Source organism: Miscanthus floridulus, chromosome 6 (genome assembly GCF_019320115.1).
Source record: "Miscanthus floridulus cultivar M001 chromosome 6, ASM1932011v1, whole genome shotgun sequence".
Taxonomy (NCBI): Eukaryota; Viridiplantae; Streptophyta; class Magnoliopsida; order Poales; family Poaceae; genus Miscanthus; species Miscanthus floridulus.
This window is the reverse complement of record NC_089585.1, coordinates 133,098,221-133,117,419: the sequence shown is the minus strand read 5'-3', so window position 1 is coordinate 133,117,419 and position 19,199 is coordinate 133,098,221. Positions and strand designations below refer to the sequence as shown.

General features: G+C 45.0%; 1 protein-coding gene across 2 annotated transcripts in view; it reads left to right on the top strand.

The window, feature by feature from the left end:
* Positions 1 to 3,972: 3,972 nt before the first annotated feature.
* Positions 3,973 to 19,199, top strand: part of LOC136457022 (THO complex subunit 2-like) — a 35,666-nt gene continuing 20,439 nt past the window's right edge. Inside the window, exons 1-14 of one of the 2 annotated variants that reach the window (XM_066457061.1) lie at positions 3,973 to 4,272; positions 4,364 to 4,492; positions 5,546 to 5,587; positions 5,709 to 5,768; positions 6,002 to 6,064; positions 6,344 to 6,424; positions 16,477 to 16,551; positions 16,640 to 16,687; positions 16,772 to 16,840; positions 16,982 to 17,115; positions 17,577 to 17,652; positions 18,028 to 18,218; positions 18,540 to 18,620; positions 18,709 to 18,904. In XM_066457061.1, coding sequence (XP_066313158.1) covers positions 4,129 to 4,272; positions 4,364 to 4,492; positions 5,546 to 5,587; positions 5,709 to 5,768; positions 6,002 to 6,064; positions 6,344 to 6,424; positions 16,477 to 16,551; positions 16,640 to 16,687; positions 16,772 to 16,840; positions 16,982 to 17,115; positions 17,577 to 17,652; positions 18,028 to 18,218; positions 18,540 to 18,620; positions 18,709 to 18,904 — 1,389 coding nt within the window. In that variant the 5' untranslated portion in view covers positions 3,973 to 4,128. Of the gene's footprint in view, positions 4,273 to 4,363; positions 4,493 to 5,545; positions 5,588 to 5,708; positions 5,769 to 6,001; positions 6,065 to 6,343; positions 6,425 to 12,770; positions 13,072 to 13,162; positions 13,292 to 14,344; positions 14,387 to 14,507; positions 14,568 to 14,674; positions 14,738 to 15,017; positions 15,099 to 16,476; positions 16,552 to 16,639; positions 16,688 to 16,771; positions 16,841 to 16,981; positions 17,116 to 17,576; positions 17,653 to 18,027; positions 18,219 to 18,539; positions 18,621 to 18,708; positions 18,905 to 19,199 lie in introns of those variants that run through there. The other variant, XM_066457062.1, reaches the window with a different exon arrangement.

Sequence of the window (19,199 nt, the reverse complement as noted above, 5' to 3'; positions counted from 1 at the left end):
GCCACGGTGGGATTCTCCGGGTCTTCAATCTCAATTTTGGTTTCTACCACCTTCCAAACCTTTCTATTGATTGACTTGATGTGAGTGGTCATCTTTGACTTCTAATAAGGATAATTTGTGCCATCAAATTGGGGTGGCTTCTTGGTGTTGTTGATTTGAGCCATTTTTACACTGAAGGTTGTTAAGCCTCAAATCACGGTGACCTCGGCTCCGATACCACTTGAAATGTCCTAATGGCTAGAGGGGGTGAATAGCCTAATAAAAATTTTCTACAGCAACACTTAACAAAATGGTTAGACAATTATGAGGTAAAGCAAGTGTTGCGCTAGCCTACTCAAAAGCAAGCCACCTACCACAATTCTAGTTTAGATAGTATCTATTCACATAATAGCTAAGATATTACTCTATCTTAGTGTGCTCTCAAAGACTAACTAAAGAGCCACACCAACCAAGTAAGCAAGCTCTCACAACTAGGTACAATAAAGAGCTTGACAACTAGTTTGCGGTAATATAATAAGAGTGATCAAGAAGGTTATACCGCCGTGTAGATGAAAAACCCAATCAATCACAAGGATGAATAACAATGAAGACCAATCACCTCGGAATCAATGATGAACACAATGATTTTTACTGAGGTTCACTTGCTTGCCGGCAAGCTAGTCCTCATTGTGGTGATTCACTCACTTGGAGGTTCACGCGTTAATTGGCTTCACACGTCAAACCCTCAATAGGGTGCCGCACAACCAACACAAGATGAGGATCACACAAGCCACGAACAATCCACTAGAGTATCTTTTGGCTCTCCGTCGGGGAAAGGTCAAAAACCCCTCACAATCACCACGATCGGAGCCAGAGACAATCACCAACCTCCGCTCGACGATCTCCGCTGCTCCAAGCCGTCTAGGTGGCGGTAAAAACCAAGAGTAACAAGCGAAATCCACAGCGAAACACGAACACCAAGTGCCTCTAGATGCAATCACTCAAGCAATGCACTTGGATTCACTCCCAATCTCACAAAGATGATGAATCAATGATGGAGATGAGTGGGAGGGCTTTGGCTAAGCTCACAAGGTTGCTATGTCAATGAAAATTGCCAAATGTGTGAGCTTCAACCAGCCATGGGGCTTAAATAGACGTCCCCACGAAATAGAGCCATTGTACCCCTTCACTGGGCACAATGCGGGCTGACCGGACGCTCCGGTCAAGTTGACCGGACGCTGGACCTCAGCGTCCGGTCGCCCAACGACCGCCATGTGTCCCGACTTTAACGGTAACTTGTGTTCACCGAACGATGCGCTAAAACTGATCGGACGCTGAGCCACCAGCGTCCGGTCGTTTCCAGTAAAGTTCTAGAAACATAAATCGTCCACCGGACGCGTCCGGTCATGCATGACCGGACCCTGCCAACGTCCGGTCAGAGACCCTAGCCTCTGAGCGCTGTCCGACAATAGGACCGGACTCACCTCGCCAATGTCCGGTCAGTCCATGACCCAGCGTCTGGTCGATTGACCGACACTAGTGTCTACGCTGCCACACTTGACCGGACGCGCCGATCCTTCTGAGACCAGCGTCCGGTCACTTAGTGACCGACAAGACTAACTCCTTTTCACCTCTAACTTCTTCACCCTTGCTCAAATGTGCCAACCACCAAGTGTAACACCTTGTGCACATGTGTTAGCATATTTTCATAAACAATTTCAAGGGTGTTAGCATTCCACTAGATCCTAAATGCATATGCAATGAGTTAGAGCATCTAGTGGCATTTTGATAATCGTATTTCGATACGAGTTTCACCCCTCTTAATAGTACGGCTATCAACCCTAAATGTGATCACACTCTCTAAGTGTCTTGATCACCAAAACAAAATAGCTCATATGGTTTATACCTTTGCCTTGAGCTTTTGCTTTTCTCTTTCTTCTTTTCCAAGTCCAAGCACTTGATTATCACCATGGCATCATCATCATGCTATGATCTTCATTTGCTTCACCACTTGGAATGTGCTACCTATCTCATGATCACTTGATAAACTAAGTTAGCGCTTAGGGTTTTATCAATTCACCAAAACCAAACTAGAGCTTTTAATCTCTCCCTTTTTGGTAATTGATGGCAACCCTTATACAAAGATATGAAATAAAATTCAATTGAATCCATGTTGCTTGTCCAAGCATATTTACCATGTGTAAAAGAATATGGACAAGTTTCATGAACTCCAAATGGTAGCAATTGCTCACCCTACATATGTGCTAAGAGTTTGAATTGTAGCTTGCACATATGCTTAGATAGGAAATATAGGAGTCATTGTCTACCAAATGGTGCTAAGGTATAAAAGATGGTCATTTGAAGAGTGATACCAATCGGAGTGCACTATTATACCATCCTTAGCACCATGGTTAGCTTGATACCACTTGTACACATGCTTTGAAAAGATACCACTTGAAAATACTTGGAAATGAAATCATTAGATATCCTATGCATGCTAGTTTTTTATTTTATCATTTAAACCTACAACTAGCATACACCACACAAGCATGGATATTTAAAATTTAAAACTTATGCCATGCAAGCAAACATATGAAATACACATTCAAGACATGGCATACTGCCACGTCTTGAGTCCCCTTGTACTAAACATAAAACAAGTCCGACCTGAGATGCTTTTGATCTAGAGCGTTCCACATCAGTTTTCATCTTTCGTACGAGTCCCTTCAACCAAACATAGATATAAGGACTCATTCTGTCCTCTCATGTCTTTAAAACAAACATGGCCTTAATGGCCTTAGAGGATATTTTTGGTTTTGAGTGGTTTGGGATTGGTCAAATACTCAAGTGACGTGGCTAGGGGACTCAAGACGTGGCAGTATGTTAAGGAAACTAACTATTCTCTAAACATAAGACGCTTAGTAGAGTGACGCCTATTCTAAAGTCACATTGGAGATTTTGTTTGTGGGGATCATCTGAGTTTAAGTTGGAGTAATTGGGCTTTGTGAAAATCCCAAATAGGTATAAAGATAGATAAAGCGACACCTATCTCCCATTTCTATCTTTTTTTTCTTTTTTCTTTTTTTTTCTTTTATTCCTCTCTCAACCTTATCTATCTACTTCATAGTATGTCCACATCTATCTTCTCTACGCCATCTTCTTCATGGCACCAAAATGCACACACAAAGGACTCCTTCCTCGCATCCGTCAAAGCGCGGGTCTCTGTGTCGTGCTGCTAGCTCACCCGCGCACCTCTGCGCTCTTCGGCCTGCCCCTCCGTGCCCGCACATCCGACTCCGGCTAGCCACCCAACACCTCCCGAGACGCGTCGAGCTGAGTGCCGCAGCCGGCCAGGTGCGCGTCGGGCCAAGCACCATCACCGCTAGGCATGTTGAGCCACGTACCGCAGCCATCGTTGGATCTAGACCGTTGACGGCTTACAACCTGTTCGTTTGGTCGTGTTTGGCTTATAAGACAGGGCTGAAAGTACTGTTGACTGATTTGGTGTGAGAGAAAAATACTATTCGTTGGATGAAAACAAGACAAAAACAAGCTAAATAAGCCAAAACGAACATGACGTTAGATTACGCATTGACGGACGACTCCTATTTCCCTTATTCCCAACTCCAAAAACCCAAGAAAAAAGGGCGTATCCAGTGCAGAGAGCTCCCACTCTGTGCGGGATCTGGAAAAGGGTGGGCCTGATACAAGCGGTAGAGTCTTACCGCCTGCGACCGTATAAAAAACTCCAAACGCCCAGCCGATGAACCCGAAGAAACAAACGAGTTGTTTGGCTGATGGTTTTTGCGGCTGATAAGCCGGCTGGTGCTGTTTTATTGTGAGAAAACGGAAAACCCCAGCTGATGAACCCGAAAAAACAAATGAGCTGCTTGGCTGAAGGTCTTTGGGCTGATAAGTCGACTGATGCTGTTTTATGGTAAGAAAACGGAAACATTTTTTTTAAAACAAAAACAAGCACGCATCGCACACACCGCGCGTCCGCCGTCCCCGTCTTCCTCCTTCCCCGTCTCTCATCGCCACCACCCCGGGTCCTGCTCCTCTTTCTCTGACCTCGGCAGCTCCCATGAAACCCTAATCCCCAAAACCCTCACTCAAACCAACACTGCCGCCGCCGCCGCCGCCACCGCCATGTCGCCCCCTATGCAGGCACCCAACTACAAGCACATCACGGAGGAGTGCCTTCGCGAATGGAAGGGCCAGTCCGCCGGCGCCTTCCGCCTCCCTGATCCGGTGCCCATGGCGCGCTTCCTCTACGAGCTCTGCTGGGCGATCGTAAGCTTCCGACAGTTCGGGCTGCTCCGTGATTAGGTTTTCCTCCACCGGCTGGTACTTCTGTGTTCACTGGGTGGGCTGGGCTGCGCAGGTGCTGGGCGACTTGCCGCGGCAGAAGAGTCGGGTGGCGCTGGAGTCGGTGGTGTTCGTGGAGGAGGAACGGCGGGAGGAGGAGCTTGGCTCTGTGCTCGCTGATATCATCGCTCACCTAGGACAGGATGTGAGTATATGCAACTGGTTCTGATGCCAGTGTTGTTCTGTGGTTTCTGGTGTGTATTTGTTTAGTTAACTTTCTCAATCTAGGATTGTATCCTGTCTTTTGGTGGCACTAGTTATGTGTGTATGGACTAAATTGGCCACTTTGTAGTGTGTGTATTGCTTGCTGTGGTAGCTGGATCGACAATATAGCTGAATTGTTTGGTGCTTTGAACAGCTTTGCAGTGGAATTGGACAGGATGTGTTATTTCTGGGCAGATGTTAGGCTACCACTTTTATTATTGTTTCATGTACTATGAGTGTTGTTGCGATAAAAAGTTTCAGCTGAAGTTGTAACATAAACAAACTCAATCAATGCTGTTCGAGGTTAGTACTTAGGTACCATTTTTTGGTTGACCAGAAATGAACCAGGTAGTTTTCATGCAAATCTATTATTACATAACCTAGTCAGCAGCCTCGTACACATGGATGTTCATTTTACTAGCAGTAGATAACTTTTTCGCCAAGCGATCATGTGTAGACCTTTGATGAGCTTCTATGGTAACTGGAGAAAGCTTGTTCACATTAGGAAGCTTATTAAGGGTCAAAAGTTCATGCATATCTTTTAGTTTCTGTTTACGTGATTAAAAACTGAACACACGTGGCGCTAGATGTCCTTTTAGGCATGATTTATCCAAAATTGAACTGTTCTGGGTGCATACCGATTACCAAAAAAATAGATTAGCCTCGAGGTGTCTCTAAGAAGTTCTGTTTCGATGCATTTCTTTGAACTAAATGGTGGACAGTAGAGATGGCAATGTATAAATGCAAATGATATTATTCACTGTGTCGCTTACCATTTCCCAGTCATATAATTTAAATGTCTTCTTGCCTCTGTTGCTTTGTTATTTATCTGCTGCAATTGGGTTATTAGACTTTGACCCATGATTCACTGCTTTTACCTGATATGAACTTTGGCACCTGTGATTTTTTTTGGATAAGTTTTTTCTCCTTGTGTTTCGGTTTAGTGGCATTCCTCTAACAGTGTTTAGCCAGGCTAACCTACTTCAACATGCAGATTACAATCTCTGGTGAATATCGCAGCCGTCTTGTTAAAATGGTAATAAGCTAGGCATGACTTATAAAGCAAATGAAACAATTCACACTCCTCGCTGTCTACTTTCCTTTTGATTTAAAAATGGGACTGCTCATTGATCTCTATTTGAATACTCATCTTGCAGACTAAGTCGTTTCTGGAGTCCTCGATTACTGCGCCTAGGCTTCTGCAAGAGCGATGTGAAGTGAGTTTTTTTTTAATTCCTTGTGCTAGTGACCAGGTCGTGGGTTCGAAGCAGCCTCTCCGCAGATTTTGTGGGGGAAAGGCTTGTCTCGGTTTATCCCTTCCCCAGACCCCACTCATGTGGGAGCCTCCGGCACTGGGTCTGCCCTTGTGCTAGTGACCATATCTCTGTTGGCATCAATTTAAGATAAAGCTGATACATGCTTTCTATTTCCTCCACCCATGGTCTTGAAGGAAGATTTCCTTTGGGAGGTTGAACAGAGTAAGCTGAAAGGACAGGATTTAAAATCCAAGGAGGTACGCATAATGTGATGATTTGTCAATCTGTCATACGCGTTGAGTCATGGCGTTCGTGGGCACACATTGATAAACTTTGTTATGAAAACTCATATTTACCATGATATATTCATAATATCCTTATTTTTTCTCAAACACTTTCACCTCCTAACCTTTCCCCCATTATCGTGGTTCTTGAGAGATTTACTTTTGCCTCATGTTATTTGCTGATTTGTTTTTTTTCTTTTAACATTAACTATATATGGTCGATTGATATTTGATTTAAATGACCGGTAACAGGTTAGGGTCAACACACGGCTTCTTTACCAGCAAACTAAATTCAACCTCTTACGGGAGGAAAGTGAGGGCTATGCCAAGTTGGTATGTATATCTACTTGTCCTGATTTTGTGTTCCTTTTTTTTTAATTGGATTTTTGCGGTTCTTTTTTCTACGGTACCTTGACGTGACATGAGCGTGAAAGCAATGTTATTGCGTGAAAGGGGTCCAAGAATCTGTTTTCTTTCTATAAGGGCTAAAATATACACTGGGATGCTTAATTAAAGGGGGGGGGGGGGGGGGGGGCAGACCCAGTGCCGGAGGCTCCCACATGAGTGGGGTCTGGGGAAGGGATAAACTGAGACAAGCCTTTCTCCCGCAAAATCTGCGGAGAGGCTGCTTCGAACCCACGACCTAGTGACTCAGTGAGACAGCTCTCACCACTGCACCAGGCCTGCCCTTCTAAGGGATGCTTAATTGACTAGTTTAATAATTGAATGCCCATGCTTTGCTATGAATAAAGATAACCATAATCCTGTTCCTTGAATCGTAGTTGATGGTTTGTCTGCCGTACTGCCTTGTCCATCTGGCTTTTGTCCTTGTCTGAAAGTGCATGCTTGGCCCTTGTACTAGCCTGATCGAACTTTGCCACAGCAGATGTTGCACCTCGAATGTCGTGACTGGTCTGATCACTCTTGTAGCCTCTGCTGTTGCACCTTGTCACAACCATAGGGTGAGGAGGGGACATTGAGAAACTGCAACAATCCATATACTGGAGTAAGGGCCTCTTTGGCAGGACACTCGGTTACTGTTCACCAGAGCCGTTTTCTCTCTCCTCCTTTCCTCTCTCACTGACACAACCGGAGCCAGAGAAGCTCGTTTTTCTGGCTCCGTGGCTCCGGCTCCTGTAGGCACCTGTCGGCCGCTCTGCGGCCGACACCCTGCTACAGTGCAGGAGCCGGAGCCCTGCCAAAGAGGCCCTAAGAAGTAGTTTCTTAGGATGGGGTCAAAATATGGTAAAGTGTCAGCTATTACATCCCCCCTAGAATTTCTTAGAGATGCCCGAGGGTTATCAACCTACCAACGACCTGAACATTTAGATTATTAGTATTCCATCCGTTCCAAATTATAAGATGTTTTGGCTTTTTATATGCATTGCTTTTCCTATGTATGTATACATAGTGTATATCTTCCTCGCAAAAAAAAGACATAGTGTATATCTAAGTGCATAACAACAGCTATGTACATAGAAAAGCTAAAATGTCTTGTAATTTGGAATAGATGGAGTAGCAAACAAGTGCACTCTTCAATGTGTGTCCATTAAAGTAATAAGCTCATATTGATGCTAAGGATTGTAAGTTAATATCAATATAAGTAGGACTCCATTCATTGACTACTAACTCCTTTGTTGATGCAGTACAACATCTGACAAGAAACTGAACTGGTCCTTTTGATGCAGCCAATCTTTAGATGAGAGACAGTGGCCCAGAGGTGATGCTGAGGTAGACCTGAAGGCGAGCGAGAGCTTCCTGAACCAGATAACACTGTAGCTAGAGGTGCAGCTGTCTGATTTACGTCTACCAAAGGTGCTAGAATTCGTGTACTAGTGCTATGTGAAACAATCGAATCTTGGTGCTGATGGAAATTGAGTGTTTTAGATGGATCCAACAACCGAGTGCTAGTTGCTTGTGAAACACACGGGTGTGACGTAGACAGACTCTAAATTAATGGTTCTGCTTAGATGCTCTCTCATGAACGCAGGCTTCACGTAGAATTAAAAGTTAAGTTCAGTTGTACTCCAACGAGATGGTTTAAGTTGCACGAAATAATTTGAACTGAATGTGTCTGCCTGCCGTATCTAATCGAGCTTGGAGTCTGCATGGGTTGATCCGTTGATGCCATTACCGTCCACTCGCGATACCGACGATGGTTTTGGGTTTTGCAGGAAGATTTTGCAGCGGCCGAGCGCACGAGGGGACCGATGCACTGACACCAGCAAAGCGAGATGGATTCGGCCCATGCCAGGCAGCATTCAGCGCCTTATCTGACACCGTACATCTCTTTTTCTCCGTAATAAAGAGGGAGAAGTAGCCATTCACCGTTTAACACGCTCATCTTTATCTGGCCGGCGGCGGTCGTTTTTAAGGTTGTGGCTCCTTCGCCCCCATCGCTTTTCTGCAAGCCAGTGACAGAAAATTTTTTGACGCTGACTCTTGCAAACAGGTTGCGCGGCGACATTGCACACTGGAGTGCCTCGCAAATTACCGCGGAGGCGGCAGCTACTTGTACTAGTGTACGTATATACTGTACTGCTACTATCTAGGCAAGTGGGCCGTGTGGCCTCAAGCAAGAGCACGTACAGTGTACCCGTTTCAGACCGGAGAGGTATCCGAGGCAATGCATTTACAAAGTCATAGGCAGTATTGCACGTACGTAAGTAAGTACTTATCGAATGAATTCCCCCCCTTTGATAGGGAAGTGGTTTAGTGAACAAAATCTAGGCAAAAAAAAACATTTTAAATGTGACGTCGTACTATATGATAAACAGATCCCTAAACACGAAAGGATATGTGCACACAAAGAACACATCTGCCATCGCTCTTGAATATAGGGCAGCACCTTACTTCAACGTTGCATCGCCTTCATACCGTGGGTGTGTTACCTTTCAATGTCGTGCTGCCTCCGTGTGTTACCTCTCTGTGAAATCGATACATACATATGCGGGGTTCAAATTAGATGTCAAACACCGTGTGAGGCAACAAATGTAGTGGTTAATAAAACATACATATAGCGAGCGAAGTTATGAGGTATTTATAGTCTATCATAAATCCAATTGTTTTGTTGAAAAGCTAGTAAGCTTTAACCAATGCTTTATTTTAGTTAGCATTTGGTTCGAGAAACGATGAAGGCAGCAAACCTGCCTCCATCCACGACCTTGCGGTGGCGAAGGAGAGAGAGGGAAGGCGCCAAGCTCAGCCTTAGGTTGCCCCTGGTGGAGGAGATGTAGAGAGGCAATGAGCTCGGCCTTCGTGCACCAGCGATGGAGGAGGGGGGCGAGATGGCAGCCCTGAGCGTGTTAGGCTGGTGAGCTCTATCCTGGCCCTGACCCTTAGCCTACAACGGTAGAGAGGAGGCATCAAAGCAAGGGCAACGACGAATGGGGCGTGGAAGAGGAAGAAGTTAAAATGGTAGTTAACATGCATGGGTCCTTACCCTTATGCTGTTGTTATAATATATTCCAGTAGGCATCCGTTCTTAACCTCACCATCCCTTGTACTAAACATAAAACAAGTTCGACCTGAGATGCTTTTGATCTAGAGCGTTCCACATCAGTTTTTCATCTTTCGTACGAGTCCCTTCAACCAAACATAGATATAAGGACTCATTCTGTCCTCTCCTGTCTTCAAACCAAACATGGCCTTAATGGCCTTAGAGGATATTTTTGGTTTTGAGTGGTTTGGGATCGGTCAAATACTCAAGTGACGTGGCTAGGGGACTCAAGACATGGCAGTATGTTAAGGAAACTAACTATTCTCTAAACATAAGACGCTCAGTAGAGTGACGCCTATTCTAAAGTCACATTGGAGATTTTGTTTGTGAGGATCATCTGAGTTTAAGTTGGAGTAATTGGGCTTTGTGAAAATCCCAAATAGGTATAAAGATAGATAAAGCGACACCTATCTCCTATATCTATCTTTTTTTTCTTTTTTCTTTTTTTCTTTTATCCCTCTCTCAACCTTATCTATCTACTTCATAGTATGTCCACATCTATCTTCTCTACGCCATCTTCTCCATGGCACCAAAATGCACACACAAAGGACTACTTCCTTGCATCCGTCAAAGCGCGGGTCTCTGTGCCGTGCTGCTAGCTCACCCGCGCACCTCTGCGCTCTTCGGCTTGCCCCTCTGTGCCCGCACATCCGACTCCGGCTAGCCACCCAACACCTCCCGAGACGCGTCGAGCTGAGTGCCGCAGCCGACCAGGTGCGCGTCGGGCCAAGCGCCATCACCACTAGGCATGCTGAGCCACGTACCGCAGCCATCGTTGGATCTAGACCGTTGTCGGCTTACAACCTGTTCGCTTGGTCGTGTTTGGCTTATAAGACATGGCTGAAAGTACCGTTGACTGATTTGGTGTGAGAGAAATATACTATTCGTTGGCTGGAAACAAGGCAAAAACAAGCTAAACAAGCCCAAACGAACATGACGTTATATTACGCATTGACGGACGACTCCCATTTCCCGTATTCCCAACTCCAAAAACCCAATAAAAAAGGGCATACTCAGTGCAGAGAGCTCCCGCTCTGTGCGGGGTCTGGGGAAGGGTGGGCCTGATGCAAACGGTAGAGTCTTACCGCCTGCGACCGTATAAAAAACTCCAAAAGCCCAGTTGATGAACCCGAAGAAACAAACGAGCTGCTTGGCTGATGGTTTTTGTGGCTGATAAGCCGGCTGATGCTGTTTTATTGTGAGAAAACGGAAAAGCCCAGCTGATGAACCCGAAGAAACAAACGAGCTGCTTGACTGATGGTTTTTTGGACTGATAAGCCGGCTGATGCTGTTTTATTGTAAGAAAACGGAAGCATTTTTTAAGGGTTATTTTGATCTAGGCCATTACAATCCTTCGAGTTTTGAGAAACGCCATTATAATTCAGCTATTCGGAGATTTGCCATTACAATTTCATCTCTCCCTTATCCATGCCATTTTCTACGGCTGCCGCGTACCAGGCCCACTTTCAGGCACGTATGCCTATGTCAAGGCATACGGATGTCAAGTCCTCGTCTCCTCTGACCCAGCCCGCTATCGCTCGCACGCAAGCCGCCGCGGATGAGCGATTGGCTCCCTGCCGCCGAGGACCTGCTCATCGTGCCACGGTGCATCGACTCGCTGGCGGACAAGGTCTGCGTCGACCCGACGCTCTCCGGGTGACCGATGCTGGAGTACTTCACGGCGAAGAGCCTCGAGGAGACGGCGATCTGGAACGGCATCGGCGCCGCCGGGAGGCCGCGGTCGCCGGGCGCGGACTGGTGGTACGAGCAGGCGTTGGGGCTGCCCGTCTACAAGCGTCTCATCGCGGCGGTGCGGTCCAGGGGCATGAGCCCCGAGAACGTCGCCGGCTCGCTGATGCACTACGCCAGGCGCCACCTCTCCGGGCTCCGGCGGCGAGGAGACAACAGCGACGGCAGCAGCCGCGGCGTCAGAGCCGGAGCGTCGGGGACCGCGGCCGTGCTCTCGGCCGGCGACCAGAGGACCCTCCTGGAGGAGATTGTTGCGCTGCTCCCTGTCGAGAAGGGCGTCGCCCCGACGCGGTTCCTGCTCGGTCTGCTCCGCGTCGCAACGGTCCTGCACGCTGCCGCGGCGTGCCGGGACGCGCTGGAGAGGAGGGCCGGCAACCAGCTGGAGGAGGCCGCGCTGGGGACCTGCTGATACCCAACACCGGGTACTCCGCGGAGACCCTCTACGACGTGGACAGCGTGCAGCGGATGCTGGAGCAGTTCATGGTGACAGCTGGTCGACGCTCCGCCGGCCGAGCTCAGGCCTGTCTGGTCGGTGGGCCAGCTAGTCGACGGGTACCTCGCGGAGGTCGGGACGGATGCCAACCTCAAGCCCTTCAAGTTCCAGACCATCGCCGCTCTCGTCCCAGACTACGCCCGGGCAATCGACGACGGCCTCTACCGCGCCATTGATATCTACCTCAAGGTAAAAGCAACAACTCACCATTGTTCTTCTTCTTGATTGATCTGCCTGCTGCACCTGAGTCTTGAATCGACTGGATAATCAGGCCGCCGCGGATGAGAGGCTCGCGGACGCCGGTGGCGGCCTGCACGCGAGGAGGAGCGCTCGCCCGCGGCTTGCCAGTCTCGATGCTGCCTGCTCGCGAGGACCGGCGGCCTGCAGGTTGGTGCGCGCGAAGGACGCGGCCTCGCTCGGAGGTGCCAGCACGCCACCAGCTCCACAGGCACGAACAGGGAGCTCCACAGGCCTGGACGTGCCCTCCACGGACCACGGCGGCGACGAAATCCTCGCGCGCCTGCAGGGCCAACGACCAGGAGCGCCCCGTCGCTCTCGCGTGCAGGCCGCCACGGGCGAGCACGCCTGCTCCCCATCGCGCGCAGGCCACGCCGTCTCTCCGTTCATACGCAGGTCGCCGTGGGCGCGTACTTGTCCGCCGTGGGCACGCTCAGTCTGACGGAGGAGACGGGGACTTAGATGTCCGTATGCCTTTCCGTAGGCATACATGCCTGACATTGGCCCTGGTACGCGGCAGCCGTAGAAAATAACATGGATGCGGGAGAGATGAAATTGTAATGGCAAATCTCCGAATAGCTGAATTATAATGACGTTTCTCAAAACTCGAAGAATTATAATGGTCTAGATCAAAATAATTTTTTTTTTTACAAAAACAAAAGCACGCATCGCACACACCGCGCGTCCGCCGTCCCCGTCTTCCTCCTTCCCCTTCCCCTTCCCTTCCCCTTCCCCATCTCTCATCGCCACCACCCCCGGTCCTGCTCCTCTTTCTCTGACCTCGGCAGCTCCCATGAAACCCTAATCCCCAAAACCCTCACTCAAACCAACACTGCCGCCGCCGCCGCCGCCACCGCCATGTCGCCCCCTATGCAGGCACCCAACTACAAGCACATCACGGAGGAGTGCCTTCGCGAATGGAAGGGCCAGTCCGCCGGCGCCTTCCGCCTCCCTGATCCGGTGCCCATGTCGCGCTTCCTCTACGAGCTCTGCTGGGCGATCGTAAGCTTCCGACAGTTCGGGCTGCTCCGTGATTAGGTTTTCCTCCACCGGCTGGTACTTCTGTGTTCACTGGGTGGGCTGGGCTGCGCAGGTGCTGGGCGACTTGCCGCGGCAGAAGAGTCGGGTGGCGCTGGAGTCGGTGGTGTTCGTGGAGGAGGAACGGCGGGAGGAGGAGCTTGGCTCTGTGCTCGCTGATATCATCGCTCACCTAGGACAGGATGTGAGTATATGCAACTGGTTCTGATGCCAGTGTTGTTCTGTGGTTTCTGGTGTGTATTTGTTTAGTTAACTTTCTCAATCTAGGATTGTATCCTGTCTTTTGGTGGCACTAGTTATGTGTGTATGGACTAAATTGGCCACTTTGTAGTGTGTGTATTGCTTGCTGTGGTAGCTGGATCGACAATATAGCTGAATTGTTTGGTGCTTTGAACAGCTTTGCAGTGGAATTGGACAGGATGTGTTATTTCTGGGCAGATGTTAGGCTACCACTTTTATTATTGTTTCATGTACTATGAGTGTTGTTGCGATAAAAAGTTTCAGCTGAAGTTGTAACATAAACAAACTCAATCAATGCTGTTCGAGGTTAGTACTTAGGTACCATTTTTTGGTTGACCAGAAATGAACCAGGTAGTTTTCATGCAAATCTATTATTACATAACCTAGTCAGCAGCCTCGTACACATGGATGTTCATTTTACTAGCAGTAGATAACTTTTTCGCCAAGCGATCATGTGTAGACCTTTGATGAGCTTCTATGGTAACTGGAGAAAGCTTGTTCACATTAGGAAGCTTATTAAGGGTCAAAAGTTCATGCATATCTTTTAGTTTCTGTTTACGTGATTAAAAACTGAACACACGTGGCGCTAGATGTCCTTTTAGGCATGATTTATCCAAAATTGAACTGTTCTGGGTGCATACCGATTACCAAAAAAATAGATTAGCCTCGAGGTGTCTCTAAGAAGTTCTGTTTCGATGCATTTCTTTGAACTAAATGGTGGACAGTAGAGATGGCAATGTATAAATGCAAATGATATTATTCACTGTGTCGCCTACCATTTCCCAGTCATATAATTTAAATGTCTTCTTGCCTCTGTTGCTTTGTTATTTATCTGCTGCAATTGGGTTATTAGACTTTGACCCATGATTCACTGCTTTTACCTGATATGAACTTTGGCACCTGTGATTTTTTTTGGATAAGTTTTTTCTCCTTGTGTTTCGGTTTAGTGGCATTCCTCTAACAGTGTTTAGCCAGGCTAACCTACTTCAACATGCAGATTACAATCTCTGGTGAATATCGCAGCCGTCTTGTTAAAATGGTAATAAGCTAGGCATGACTTATAAAGCAAATGAAACAATTCACACTCCTCGCTGTCTACTTTCCTTTTGATTTAAAAATGGGACTGCTCATTGATCTCTATTTGAATACTCATCTTGCAGACTAAGTCGTTTCTGGAGTCCTCGATTACTGCGCCTAGGCTTCTGCAAGAGCGATGTGAAGTGAGTTTTTTTTTTAATTCCTTGTGCTAGTGACCATATCTCTGTTGGCATCAATTTAAGATAAAGCTGATACATGCTTTCTATTTCCTCCACCCATGGTCTTGAAGGAAGATTTCCTTTGGGAGGTTGAACAGAGTAAGCTGAAAGGACAGGATTTAAAATCCAAGGAGGTACACATAATGTGATGATTTGTCAATCTGTCATACGCGTTGAGTCATGGCGTTCGTGGGCACACATTGATAAACTTTGTTATGAAAACTCATATTTACCATGATATATTCATAATATCCTTATTTTTTCTCAAACACTTTCACCTCCTAACCTTTCCCCCATTATCGTGGTTCTTGAGTGATTTACTTTTGCCTCATGTTATTTGCTGATTTGTTTTTTTTTCTTTTAACATTAACTATATATGGTCGATTGATATTTGATTTAAATGACCGGTAACAGGTTAGGGTCAACACACGGCTTCTTTACCAGCAAACTAAATTCAACCTCTTACGGGAAGAAAGTGAGGGCTATGCCAAGTTGGTATGTATATCTACTTGTCCTGATTTTGTGTTCCTTTTTTTTGAATTGGATTTTTGCGGTTCTTTTTTTTGCGGTACCTTGACGTGACATGAGCGTGAAAGCAATGTTACTGCGTGAAAGAGGTCCAAGAATCCGTTTTCTTTCTATAAGGGCTAAAATATACACTGGGATGCTTAATTGACTAGTTTAATAATTGAATGCCCATGCTTTGCTATGAATAAAGATAACCATAATCCTGTTCCTTGAATCGTAGTTGATGGTTTGTCTGCCGTACTGCCTTGTCCATCTGGCTTTTGTCCTTGTCTGAAAGTGCATGCTTGGCCCTTGTACTAGCCTGATCGAACTTTGCCACAGCAGATGTTGCACCTCGAATGTCGTGACTGGTCTGATCACTCTTGTAGCCTCTGCTGTTGCACCTTGTCACAACCATAGGGTGAGGAGGGGACATTGAGAAACTGCAACAATCCATATACTGGAGTAAGGGCCTCTTTGGCAGGACACTCGGTTACTGTTCACCAGAGCCGTTTTCTCTCTCCTCCTTTCCTCTCTCACTGACACAACCGGAGCCAGAGAAGCTCGTTTTTCTGGCTCCGTGGCTCCGGCTCCTGTAGGCACCTGTCGGCCGCTCTGCGGCCGACACCCTGCTACAGTGCAGGAGCCGGAGCCCTGCCAAAGAGGCCCTAAGAAGTAGTTTCTTAGGATGGGGTCAAAATATGGTAAAGTGTCAGCTATTACATCCCCCCTAGAATTTCTTAGAGATGCCCGAGGGTTATCAACCTACCAACGACCTGAACATTTAGATTATTAGTATTCCATCCGTTCCAAATTATAAGATGTTTTGCCTTTTTATATGCATTGCTTTTCCTATGTATGTATACATAGTGTATATCTTCCTCGCAAAAAAAAGACATAGTGTATATCTAAGTGCATAACAACAGCTATGTACATAGAAAAGCTAAAATGTCTTGTAATTTGGAATAGATGGAGTAGCAAACAAGTGCACTCTTCAATGTGTGTCCATTAAAGTAATAAGCTCATATTGATGCTAAGGATTGTAAGTTAATATCAATATAGCAGGAAGTTATGAGTTTATAATTCCCAAAGCAACTGTTAGAAACGTGTTAGCTTTATTCTAGATGGCATATTCTCCAATTTAGTCACTTTGTAAAGAAATGCTAAGCGTGCTATGCTTAGGAATACCACGTCCTCTATCTGTATATAGATTTGTACTTTGAAAATTACCTAAATGATTGTACCATTCCACTGTCCGCGATTTCTTCCAATCATGTTCTCCTATAGTTTCGTAAGGTTCTTTTGTGATGCTTATTGAAGTTTGTCGGTTTCTTACCGTACCCATCTATGTGTGTGGGTCATTCAGGTGACACTCCTTTGTCAAGTTGGTTCAGATCTGGCTTGCCAGAATTCTTCTTCGGTTACGATCAGCATTATAAAGGTTGTCTGTAGGCCTTAATTCCCTCTGTGCTATATTTTTAGCCTTTTTACCAGTACTGTGTAATAACAAATTATTTATTTTGTGACAGTCATTGATTGGCCATTTTGATCTGGACCCAAATCGTGTATTTGATATTGTGAGTCTTCGTTTGCTATGCCACTGTTACTATGTCGGAGAGTGTGTTGTTGAAGTTGTGTAATTCTGTTATTCTTGTCTGCAGGTGTTGGAGTGCTTTGAACTTTATCAAGATAGTAACATCTTTCATCAGCTCATACCTCTTTTTCCAAAGGTATTTGTTCTATTAGAACCAGTATCCAAAATAGTAGTCTCATAATTTATGCATACTTTCAGTTATTTTACCACATCTTACATGATTTTTGTCATAATTAATGCAATGTTTTCTCATGTCTTATGATTTTCTCTATTATAGTCCCATGCTGCTCAAATTTTGGGGTTCAAATTCCAGTACTATCAACGATTGGATGTCAACAGCCCTGTTCCATCTGGGCTTTTCAGAACAGCAGCTTTATTGATCAAATCTGGATTCATTGACCTTGATAATGTGTATGTTTCCTAATAGCCCTCTCATCCCCGCAGAATTCATGATTGCTAACAGTAATCTTATATATCATTATAAATCTGTAATTTAAACGATTGTCAGTTTGTTTTTTTAATTTTTTTTTATGCTGTGAGGTTTTCTAGCTCTGGTTTTCTCAAGGTGTAACCAACAAAAAAACTTCGTTCTTTCTTCAATCTTTTATCTGTACCGTGGTGGCCACTTCCTAGTTTCCCAATTTTATCACTGTTTTCAGTATTATTAGAGTTCTATCAGTTATTCAGTTCATTTTCCTCAAGTTGTGCAAATATAGGTGCTACTGATCCAAAGGGAACTCATATGAATATACGATTTCACTGATTGCAGTCTCTCTGTGTTCTTTTTTATGTTCCATATATAGTTTGATTGGTGCTGGATCTATTTGTTTCTCAAATGGGATGTGTCATGACCATTTTTTTTTTCTCTCCAGCTATTCTCACTTGCTTCCAAATGACGACGAGGCGTTTGAGCATTTTGATTCTTTCATTTCGAGAAGAATTGATGAGGTTCGTATTCCCTATATGTTTGTAACTGGCCAAGGAGAGTAGCATGAAAGGGAGTGGCAAAAAGGAAAGAAGGTTGAGGGAGGGAAAAGTTTAGAAGTTTCTTGAACTAAAAGTCTTATGTACAGCCATCCCTTCATGTGACATATGCTACATGGTTATGTTACATGTTGACTAGTAACTATGTACACTATTTTTCCCTTTTGTCATAATGGAAAACAGAAAGAGCTTTAGTCTTTTGTTTCTTGTCCGGAACAATTTCTACCTCCACATGTGAATTTGATCTTACATTAACGATATGTCCATATTGATTTATTTTTAAGTAATATAGGACATTGAAGCTATGACTGACGAGCTTACTCTTTTTCTTGACTTCAGGCTAATAAAATTGGCAAAATCAACCTTGCTGCTACTGGAAAGGACCTTATGGATGACGAGAAACAAGAAATCACTATCGATATGTATACAGCATTGGAGGTGGAAAATGATATAGTTGCGGAGCGAGCCCCTGAGATGGAGAAGAACCAGAAACTTGGGCTTCTTCTTGGTTTTCTCTCTGTGCATGACTGGTAATATACATATGTTCCATTGTTTTTTACTTGATCTATAATTAAATTAAATAAATTTAGATGTATTTTTATTGTTTTATTCGGCAATCACATTTCTGTAGTAGACGCACCAGTATTTTTGCGCATTTTGTAAATATAATTATTGTATAATCATACTGTGAAGATAATAAGATATCTAAAAGCACTTTTTAGTCTAGAGTGACTTTGATTGGAACAAAAATGCTTTATTATTGTTGTAAATATCACTGTGACTTGATTGGAAGAAAAATGCTTTATTATTGTTGTAAATATTACTGATTGATTCCCTTTGTTCTTTCCTAGGTATCATGCACAACTACTCTTTGAGCGTCTTGCACACCTAAATCCTGTTGAGCACATTGAAATCTGTGATGGATTATTTAGGTTTGTTGTATTTCTTTTGTTCCAATGATTATATTTCTTGGGTTTATGCAGTTTAACATATATTTGCCTTTATTTTTCCTTTGTGCAGAATGATTGAAAAGACAATGTCTTCAGCCTATCATATAGTTTGTCACCTGTATTATTACTTGCCTCCTAGAAATGATGCTGACCAGACAGGCACATCTGCTCTGTCTTTAAGTTCATTTGATCTGCCAAAGGAGTTTTTCCAAATGCTCACCGCTTGTGGACCATATCTTCATCGTGATACTCAATTACTTCAAAAGGTGACTTAAATCTTTTACCACTGCTCACTATCATGCATACTTGCTGCTGCCAAACTGATGGCTTAGTTCAGTATACAGATGCCACATTATTGATTGCGGCGTTGGAATTCTTACAGAAGCACCACACTAGCCTTTGCATTGCATCTATTGTCATAAGTCATGACTAGAATTTCCTCTATTTGTTGTGATAAACCAAAATGTCACTGTTGTTGCCTAGTTATAACAAATCAACAACCAAGTTTTTCAGCCTTGCAGCGCAAAATGTTATAATTTTGTTATTCTTTGCTTGGAATTT